The following is a 10,829-nucleotide window of genomic DNA, read 5'->3' on the forward strand; positions in this document are numbered from 1 at the left end:
CTGTTTGGCAGTTTCAACAGTGGGGTGGCAACACAGGAAAAGCAGGAAGCTGATAACACCAACCACTGGCTTATCTCCGTTTGGAGCAGCAGAAAGGGGAAGATAAGCAGGGAAGGAATATTTTCAAGGGAAGCAACACAAATCCAGGTTGGATGTAGTGGATCTGACAAGGATGTGCTCCCAAATTATTCCTCCTCTGGCCTGGACTTGCACAGCCACAGATGGGGAATTGCAACAATTGCAACAATTCCCCATCTACTTAAGCTGAAGGAGGGAAGGTTTAGTGGGATATTGGGAAGGAATTCTTCCCTGGGAGGGTGGTGAAGAATCGGAATAGAATTCCCAGAGAAGCTGTGGCTGCCCCTGGATCCCTGGAAATGTCCAAGGCCAGGCTGGACAGGGTTTGGAGCAATCTGGGATAGTGGAAGGTGTCCCTGCCTGTGGCAGAAGGCAGAATTGGATGATCTTCAAGGTCCCTTCCAACACAAACCATTCTGGGATCTGAATTCCACAATGAACCACCCACCTCTCCCAGGGAAAAAAAATCCAAAAGCTCTTTAGAAGTTCCTTTAATACCCAGACCTGGAGGTCACAGCAGGAAAAGGGAGCCAGGCTTTGAACTCAGCACACAGCAAATTGATCTTTGAGGTCCCTCCCAGCCCAAACCATTCCATGATTCCACGTTCACCTCAAGCAGGACAGGACTGGTCTCACACGGAACCATCCAACCCGGCAAGCAGCGAATTATTTAAGGAATAAACACAACATAAATAAGGAAAAGTCCCTGGAGAATCTCCCTCCTGCTTTCTCCATCTCCTGCTCCCAGCCAGCTGTGACCACACCGAAGCAATCCCGGAGCAGTCCTGCCTGGAAGGGGACATTACAGAGGTGGAAAAGACACGGAGGAGCCTCTTTGTAATATTCCACGATCCCCCCCGGGCGAGGCGCAGAGCCGGCGCTGCTGAACGCTGCACTTTTGGATTCAATTAAAGTGATTATCTGTTGTGCCAAATAAATTGTGTCCAGCATCTATCCTGCAGGATTTTACACCTCCAGCCTCATTATTCCCTAACTGTTTCCTCCTGTTTATGCTCTCTCCAATTAAATTGCTGATAATATGAGCCAAAATAAAAAACGAGCGCACCTTGTCCGGAGAAAATTGATTCCCTTTTTTTCCTGCACCGGGCGATTGCCAGGTTTTATATACTCTGTTCCTGGCGATCATTAGTAATTCAATTTTCTTTTTATTAGCCCCCTTATCTGCTGAGCAATATAGTGGCAGAGCTGACCTCTTTCGCACGGGTAAATGTTTAAAATCTTTTCCCTGATTAATTTTGCCAGTTAAGGAAAAGAGGAGAAATGATCCGGCTCTTTGCCATCACAATGAATAAAGCTTAATGTTGATTGTGATGGAATTTCTAATGCCAAGGAAATTGATTGAACGCAGCAATTACCCCGCAATAGGAACTCCAGGGAAATGGGATGGTTTTCTCCCCGGCCGTAGCCTTTTGGTTATTTAAAACAATCCAATTTGCAAGGATAATTATATATTAGTGTTTTATCTGCCACCGGGAATGAACATGGGAATTTTGATACTGGCCCGGCATTAGCAGGTTATTGCTGCAAATTACTCCAGATCTGCTTTCTTTCACATAAAGACGAAATTAGGCCATCAATAACCAGAAAAAGGTGGACTGAGGAGATGGGAGAGGCACGAGTGCCCTCTGCAGGGCTGTGTGCGCTTCCCAAAATCCCCAATTCTCCTGGAAAAGCCCCCGACTCTTCTGCAAAAATCCCAATTTTCCCACATGTACCAGGCAGTTGTCACTCCCATTCTCCTTGTCCATACGTTTGCCACATCTCTAATGTTAAAACGAATTAGAAAAAAATCAATAAATCTTCCTTTAAAGCACTTATTCCTAGTTTTTTTCAAGGAAAAAATCCTGGGAATAAGAAATGACAGCTTGGATGCCCAAGCGGGATGAGCCAAGGAATGGTGAGGAAAATTTCCCAACTACCAGAACTCACATGTCTGTTGACAAAAAACACGTTGGGAATAAGCCTCATCCTGCAAGAAATCCCAGATAAAGATAGGAAAAAGATGTTGGGAAAGCATAGGACTCCCATGTCCTCTGGCATGGGACTTTTAGAATGGGAAAAGCAGGAATATCCTGCTGTTATCACACCTGGATCACTTAGAAGTTGGCATTTTCCCTCAAAACTGGTGAGAAAAAGATGCCATCCCTGAACTTTTGGGAATATTCCATCCTCAGTCTGGAGAAAGCTGATAAAGGATTCCCAAGGTGATAGGACAGGACATGGAGAAAAAACTCCTTTGGCATTTAGATTGGCTGGGAGAACTGGGAATGTCCAGCCTGGAGAAGGGAAGGATTCAGGGAAACCTCAGAGCCTCTTCCAGTCCCTTAGGGGCTCCAGAAGAGCTGGAGAGGGACTTGGGATAAGGACCTGACATGACAGGGACACAGGGAATGGCTTCCTATTGTCAGAGGGCAGGGATGGATGGGATTAGGAATTTCTCCCTGTGAGATTGAAAAGGTGCTGCAATGAAATTCCCAGAGAAGTTGTGGCTGCCCCATCCCTGGAAATGTCCAAGGCCAGCTTGGATGCAGCTTGGAGCAACTTAGGATAGTGAAAGGTGTCCCTGCCCATGGTGGGGATTGGAATTCCATGATTTCCAATGTCCCTTCCCACCCAAACCATTCCATGATTTTATCCAAAACACTGGCACCCGACACCTTGATGATCCTTGTTGGGCCTCCAGCTTTTTCCTGGATAAGGAGAGAAACAACCACCACCTTTTATCCCTCTTCCATCACATCCCTGAGGACCCCAGAGGGAGGCAGCCTGACCTGGAATTTTCTCCCTGCTCCACCATTCCATTGGAAAAACTTCAATTTGGGACACACTCCAATGTCTGAGCTGTTAATAAACATCCCACTTAATTAAGTATTTTGGAATTAATCTCTAAGAGCTGCAGGTGGATCTCACGTGGAACAGCCCAAATAATCCCAAGAAAATTCCTGCCAATCTGCCACTTTCCACTGACTCTCTGATCCCTAAATAAAAGCAATTCCAACAGAGGGAAGTGGACAGAGCATTGGGAAACACCAATCCCAGTTCAAGACTCAGCAATATCTGGAAGAGCTTCCCTGCTGATGAGACCAAGCAGATCCATTTGGGTCCAAGAAGGGAATTGGAAAGTCAGGAGGCAGACCAGGACTTGGGAAAAGCAGGAGCAAAGTCTTTGTACAGCCCACAGAGCTGTGCCACAGATCCCCAAATCCTGTGGAACAGGACAAACAGGAAGCCAGCCAGGCTGTGTCACCACAGGCCCCACATCCGTGGGGACGGAAGGGGCTGATCCAGGTTTTCCAGCCACACTGCCATGCAGGAAGTTGGGAACATTCCTCCCCTCTGTCTTTCCCTCCAGAAATGGATCCACCTCCCTGCTCCATTCCTACCCCACTCTGCTCCCAGTGCATCCCAGTAATCCCATTACTTCCCTCACACCTGCCCAAGGAGAAATGGAAAAGACCGGAAATTCCACCCCTTTGTGGTGAATAATATCCACACTTTGCCCCAAAACAAACCAAAACAACCTTCCCAAAACCTCTTGGGAGCCAGGAATTGAATCCACAAAGCTTCACTTATTCCCAGCTCCCTGTGGAACCAGAAGACACTGGCACCACATCCATAATTACACATTTACAGGGAGCATGGGAGTTGTCCCAGTCCCTGTGAGCATTCCAGACTTGGGAATATCCCTGTCCCATCCACCACCCAATAATCTTTACCTACTAAACCTGGGGGGGAAAAAATAACAGAGGAGTCCTGGAGCACACAGAGGAACAGGCTTGGAGTAATTCCACGGCTTCCCAATCCCAGAGTTTAAGAATATTCCAGCACACAAAGCTGGAAATCCTCTGCCTGGGATTGAAGCTCTCCAAGAAAAATCTTGAAGTAAAAAAGGATTCAAATCCAGAAAGTCAAATTTAATCAAAGGGAGCAAATCCAAAATTCACTGAGGGAATTGCAAGGAAATCCAGGTTCTTCCTGAATTTCTCTGTAAAGGATAAAGTGCCACACAGAAAAGCATCTGCCAGGAAAGGCTGGATAACTGGATTCACTATTGGAGGGGAAAATGAACTCCCTGCTCTCCCAAGGTCACTTCCAGACCTATTCCCTTTTTTTCCTTCCATTCTCCAACCTTTTTTATTTGCCAAATTCCCAAAGCCTGGAGCAAAACCACACTCCTGATTTATTTTCTCATTCCTATCCAGCTAAAATCAAGATTTCAGTGCGGGAACATTCCCTTCAATCAAGGAACTGGGATTCCAAACCAGCTGATATCCCTGGGATCCTCACTGCCTCAATTCCCTCCGAGGTTAAAATGCTGTAACAATCCCAAATTGCTCCGTGTCTCCAGAGCTTTCTGTCTTTTTATGGAATCATGGAATGATTTGGGTTGGAAGAACTCAAAGATCATGGAATTCCACACCCCTGCTATGGGCAGGGATATCTTCCACTATCCCAGGTTGCTCCAATCCCTATCCCAGTTGGCCATGGTCACTTCCAGGGATCCAGGGGCAGCCACAGCTTCTCTGGGAACTCCATTCAGGGCCTTACCACCCTCCCAGGGAAGAATTCCTTTCCAATTTCCCATCTAACCCTGCCCTCTGGCAGTGGGAAGCCATTCCCCCTTGTCCTGTCCCTCCATCCCTTGTCCAAAATCCCTCATCCAGGAAAACTCAACAACATCCCAATGGAGCTCTTTGAACACCAAATAATCCCAAAATATAACTGGAGACAAATCCCAGCTATGTCTGATCCAAACCCCTCTCCCAGCTCCAGCAACTCCCACAGGGAATTTCACAGGGCCACAGGGAAAATGTGCCTCATATCCATCTGAAACAACTGAATCCCATGTGGGGGAAGCCTTTTATCAACAAAAATATCCCTAGGGAACAGGAGAACCAGACTTGGAGCCACCAACATCCCAAAAACACCCCAGACATGGCGGTGCCACTCTGAGCTCTGAGTTCTGCTCCAAGGCAGCAGGACATGGATGCAAATTCCCTGTTCCCAAACATAATGGATTCAGTATTCCACCAATTACGGGTGTTTTAAGCAAATGAGATCCAAAACTGGATACCACACCGGGATACAGGGGAAAGATTTGTGTATTCCTGCCTCTGCCAACCTCTTCCTCCTTGGAAAACCTTCCTGAAAATCCAGGGAAACCCCAGGAAAAGCAGGAAACAGGTTTTTTTTTTGTGGAAATGCCAAAAGGACAACACAGATATGGAGTCAAACTTCTCCTCAGTGTTTGCTCCAGGACCAACAACATCTCCAGGAGGACTCGGCAACAGATTCCCAAATCCAAGAACCCTTGGAATCACTCCATTGAGTTCAGTGATCCTTTGGAATGGCTGTTCCTACCTTCCTTGGTGGCTGCCTGTGTCCTGGTCGCCGGCATCCGGCAGAGTCGGTGCTTGGAAATCTGCACCAGGCCCCGGGGTGAGGAGCGCTTCGCCGTCACCGAAGGTTTTCCCCGCATGGAATTCCTCCTCCGGAGATGGAAGCGGCTCTTCAGAGCTGTGGTGGGGGAGATGTTCTTCTTATCTGTGGGAGAACTGGGAAAGGGAACGTCACACGGTTAGGAGGGAGCAGGGAAGGGACCAAAACCCTCCTGGTGTCCTTCGCCAGGGCTCCAAGAGGAGTCAAATCCCACCAGGATTCTCCTCTGGCTGAGGTGGGAGGAGAAGCTCTGAGGAGAAAATTCCAAGGGAATGGGCAAATGTGAGGAATTCCTGGCAAGGAACAGATGGAGAATGAGGTGTTTGACAGCCAAACTTACTCACTGCCTACTGCTCAACAGATGTGAGGGATTGAATCATGGAATGATTAGGCTGGAAAGGATCTCTGAGATCATCAAGTCCAAGCACTTCCCAACAGTGCCAAGGCCACCACTGACCATGTCCCCAAGTTCCACATCCACAGGGATCTTAAATCCCTCCAGGGATGGGGATTCCCAATGCCTGACCACCCTTTATGGGAAGGAATTTTCCCAATATCCAAACTAAACCTCCCCTGGAGCAGTTTGAGGCTGTTCCCTCATGCCTTGTCCCTTGTTCCCTTCGAGATCCTGATCCTTCCTGACTTCACCCTCCTGTCAGGGAATTTAGGGAGCCAGAAGGTCCCCCCTCAGCCTCATTCTCTCCAGACTGAGCTCCCTCTGCTGTTCCTGGTGCTCCAGATCCTTCCCCAGCTCCATTCCCAACTCTGGACATGCTCCAGATCCTCAGTATCCTCCCCCCAGGATCCGAGGAGCCTCAGCAGTGCCCAGAACAGGGGGATGATCCCTTCCCTGGTTCTGCTGGAATTTACCAAGGTGTGGGAGGTCTCCCTGAACTGCCAAAAAATCCCAAACATTCCCAGTTTATCTAGGCTGCTCCAGAGTGATTTTCCCAGCACAATCCACCCACTGATAGTTTTCCAGGCAAAGCAGGAGGGCAAGGCAAGGATAGAAACCTGCTGGGAAGCACTGAAGGGATGTGTGAAACAGAAGCAGGAATCAACACAACAACTACAGGAATATGAAATTAAATCAAGGAAAATGCAGCTTCCTTTGCTGAGTGAGGAAGTGTCAGTGACCACAGGGATTCACAGGATGCAGCTCTGGATCACCCAACATCAGGAGGACATGGAGCTGCTGGAGCAAACCTGGAGGAGGCCATGGAGATACTCCAAGGGATGGAGCCCCTCTGCCCTGGAGCCAGGCTGGGAGAGCTGGGAATGTCCAGCCTGGAGAAGGGAAGGATCCAGAGAGACCTCAGAGTCCCTTCCAGTGCCTAAAGGGGCTCCAGGAGAGCTGGAGAGGGACTTGGGACAAGGGATGGAGGGACAGGACACAGGGAATGGCTTCCCACTGCCAGAGGGCAGGGATAGATGGGATATTGGGAAGGAATTCTTCCCAATAGGAAGGGTGGTGAGGCCCTGGAATGAAATGTCCATAGAAGCTGTGGGTGTCCCATCCCTGAAGTGTCCAAGGCCACGTTGGATGGGGCTTGGAGCAGCCTGGGATAGTGGAAGGTGTCCCTGTTCATAGCATGTGAGATTCCATGATTGAGTTCTTCCAGCCCAAACCATTCCATGATTCCATAAATCCTCCAGCACACAACAACCCTCGCTGGAATTTCTCCCACAGCCACAACTTGACATGAAACCCACGGACACAAAATCCAAACAAACTTACCCCACATTCCCTTTCCTCTTGATGATTTTTGTCCGACTCTTCACTTTGTAACTGGACAGTGCAGCCTCTCCAAAGGATTTCATCCCACCGGGAACGACGGACGCTGCGCTCGGAGCCGGCGGGACAGAGACGGTTCGAGGGATATTTGGGGCTGGAGCCTTCTTCTGGTCCTCAGATCTCCACTGGAATGCTGACTTGGAAGTGGAAGGCAAAGTCTGCAAGCTGGAGGCTTTCCATTTATATTTACTGGGAGAAACCCCCAGCTTGGACTGCAATCCCAATTTCTTTATCTTCGCTCCCAAATCGGTTTTGGGGGAGATTTTAGCACCTTTGTCCACTCCCCCAAGGCCCTTCTTGGAAATTTCGGCTCGAGGGCTCGCCCACCTCTTCACAATCCGAGAGCTTTTCCCAGGGTTTGCCACCCAGGTGTAGTTGTTTTTCCTGAATTTCTGAGATTTGCTGGAGATGGCTGCTGAAGCAGCTTTTTGGAGAGTGGGAGCTTTGGGAATTACGGGAAATCTGCTCTTCACCACAGTCACCCCAGCCTGAGCAGGTTGAGAGAGCATCTCGGCGTTCCCAAAGAGCTTGGGATGTAGGGAAGCATCCCGGGCTTCCTCACCACTTGGCTGCCCTGGAGAGAGTGGTTCTGCCTTGATCCGTACCGAGAGCTGGGCTGGCTCCTGACCTGGAAATTCCAAAGGTTTTTGTGGCTCTGACTTCAGCGCCACGGCACTTTCACTGGTGCTTCCACAGGTGGAAAAGGAGCTCCCAGCTCCGCTTCCAGGAAGGCACACAGTCCTCGAGGTGGAACTGAAGGAAATGGATAGGGAAGGTCTCCTCTCTTCCTCCTGGAGAAGAGATTTCTGGATGTTTCCATCCGCCGAAGGAGCCACCGCCACTTCCCGCCGGGAAAAGTCTCCGTAAGGACCCACATTTTCCTGGCCAGCCCTTTGTGGCATCTGGATATCCACAACGATGTTCCCATCCATGGTGAAGTCCACGTGTCTCTCCGGGGACGATTCCGGTGCCTCAGGAGTCTGGCTGTCCCCAGGACTCCCAAAACCCTGGGAAGTGCTGGAAGCACTTCCAGCGTCATACCCCGATCCCGGCAGCCGGTTGTCCAGGGAGTATTTTTTCCTCCAGGAGTGAGTCTGGCGTGGATGGAAATTCCTGGGAGCCTGCTGGGGGTACCTGGTGGAAAAGGCTCCTCTCCTGGTGTAGCCGGGCTGGCGGGGGTTGTTCCACCTCGGAGGAGCCGATGGCGCCGGACGTGGGACATTCCCGTGCATGTTCCTGTGGCTGTTTATGAGACCTGTGGCAGAGAAGACAGAGCATCAATTCCCTGATCCTGTGGGAATTTGAGAGCGACACAGAGCTGCTCTTCCTTGCACTGGAATTGCATCATCACTCCGGCTTCGGACAACGAGCCAGGGTGGAAGGAAAAGTCATGGAATCACAGCGTCCAGGAATGGTTTGGGTTGGAAGGGACCTTTGAGAACATCCGGCTCAGGTTCCTCCAAACCTCATCCAACCTGGCCTTGGACACTTCCAGGGATCTGGGGGCAGCCACAGCTTCTCTGGGAATTCCATCCCAGCCCCTCGCCACCCTCACAGGGAAGAATTCCTTTCTAACATCTCATCCACCTCTGCCCTCTGGCAATGGGAAGCCATTCCCTGTGTCCTGGCAGATCCTGATCCCACCTGAACTCCACCCCCCTGTCTGGGAATTTTAGGAAGCCAAAAGGTTCCCCCTGAGCCTCCTTTTCTCCAGGATGAGGCCCCCCAGCTGCCTCAGCTGCTCCTGGTGCTCCAGACCCTTCCCAAGTTCCCTTCCTTGCTTCCCTCCAAAGCAGCAACAAGGACACTCCAAGGCTTTGCTGTTGTGTCCCTCTGGAAGCCAACATCCCTGTTAATTTGGGAATTTCTGCCCTTGTCCAGCCACCAGTGTTAAGAAAACTTTTCCCATGAGTGATTCCCAAAGGAATTTGGAGCCTGGTATTTCAGGCAGGGTTTTTGCTTCACCGGGGTCACGGTGCTGCCAGGAGAGCTGAGTCAGCACATTCCTCATGGAAAAGCAAGGATTGTTTTCCTCCCTCTCATCATTCCCCCACGGAGGAGTTCCTGGAGAGGTAAATCCCAAGTCCTGAGCAGTGGTTGTGCCCTCACTAACAAGGAAAATTTACTTTGAAGGACCAAAAATAGAGAGATTTGGTGCTAAAATAAGCTTTGGTGCTTTCCAGAGCTTGGGAAAGGCACACGGATACACATCCCACCTCTGTGCTCCCAGCCCGGGGCTGTGGGACAGGGAAAAGCCCCTTCCCAAAGCTAGGAGAGTTCCAGATCCTGCTGAGAGCAGCATTGGGGGAATTCCCTGGTGTGGGGACCCCAAAATCCCCCAGCACTCCATGGGCTCTATTCCTTCCCTGCCTTGGCCCACTCAGCTTTCCTGGGTCTTTTCCCTTTTCACCTTTTCCCAGCACTCCCTGGATCACTTCCCTCTTCTCCCAGAACTTCTGAGTCCTCTCTTCTCCCCTCTCCTTCTTTCTCCCAGCACTTTGGGATCTTCTCCATCCCCATCCTACTCACATTCCCCCCAGTCTCCCCCTAAAATCCAACGTCCCGCCTCCACCAAAAACCGCCCAGGTCCTGCCAAAACCTGTCCCACCTCACATTCCCGAAATTCCTTTAAAACACTGCACCGCCCCTCAAGATGTCCAGATTTCCCCTTATCCCTCCTCCAGGTCCCCTCGCATTGCTCCCAGATGCTCCCTGTTTCCCGACCCCAGCCTCTTTTCCTCGTCCCTCCCTCCCTTTTTTCCCCTTTCTTCTCGGTGTCCCCTCAAGCACGGGCCTCATCCCCGGCACAGCCCTCCCTCCCCCCTTCCCTGTTCCCCCCAATCCCGCCCCGGAGCACTCTCCCGCCGCGCCCATTCATCCCCCATTCCCGCACCCTGGAGCACTCCGATCTCCCGGCACAGCCGCTCCCATTCCCGATCCCCCCAATCCCCGCACCCTGGAGCACTCGGATCTCCCGGCACAGCCGCTCCCGTTCCTCCATTCCGGCAGCGATCCCGCACGGCCCCGCGGCGCTGTGACGTCATCAACCGGCGCCGCCCGACGCCAACGGACCCACGTGAGCGCTCCTGAACGGTCACGTGATGTCCGCGACCGTTGCCGGGCAACGGGGACGGGACAGTGCGGCCTAAACTGGGCCTGGGCCTGGGCCCGGGCCTGGAACTGGGCCTAACTCAGGCCGGCCTAACTGGGCCTAACTCAGGCCGGCTGTCCCCGGCCTCTGTACCCGGTCTGGGATGGTAGCCCGGTTCTCCCCTGTTCCGATCTCAGCCTAGTCCAGCTGTCACCAGGCCCTGTCCCCTGTTCCTATCGTGAAAGACGCCAATCACTTTTTTTTTTAATTTTTAAAAGTTTAATAGTAAAACAATGGCTATAAAAATGGCAATACAGTTAGAGCAATAAAAATTGGGACAGTTTGGATTAGGACAATAGGAGACAATAAAAACAAAGAGTTACAGACGTCTGGGTACCTTTATCT

The 10,829-nt window shown here is 50.9% G+C and overlaps 1 protein-coding gene across 1 annotated transcript in view; it reads right to left on the reverse strand.

Annotated features, from left to right (window-relative positions):
- Positions 1-10,398, reverse strand: part of ZC3H3 (zinc finger CCCH-type containing 3) — a 126,931-nt gene extending 116,533 nt beyond the window's left edge. Inside the window, 3 exon segments of the mRNA XM_050970597.1 lie at positions 5,461-5,654; positions 7,277-8,588; positions 10,289-10,398. Coding sequence (XP_050826554.1) covers positions 5,461-5,654; positions 7,277-8,588; positions 10,289-10,334 — 1,552 coding nt within the window. The 5' untranslated portion in view covers positions 10,335-10,398.
- Between the last annotated feature and the right edge of the window lie 431 nt (positions 10,399-10,829).

Source organism: Serinus canaria, chromosome 2 (genome assembly GCF_022539315.1).
Source record: "Serinus canaria isolate serCan28SL12 chromosome 2, serCan2020, whole genome shotgun sequence".
NCBI lineage: Eukaryota > Metazoa > Chordata > Aves > Passeriformes > Fringillidae > Serinus > Serinus canaria.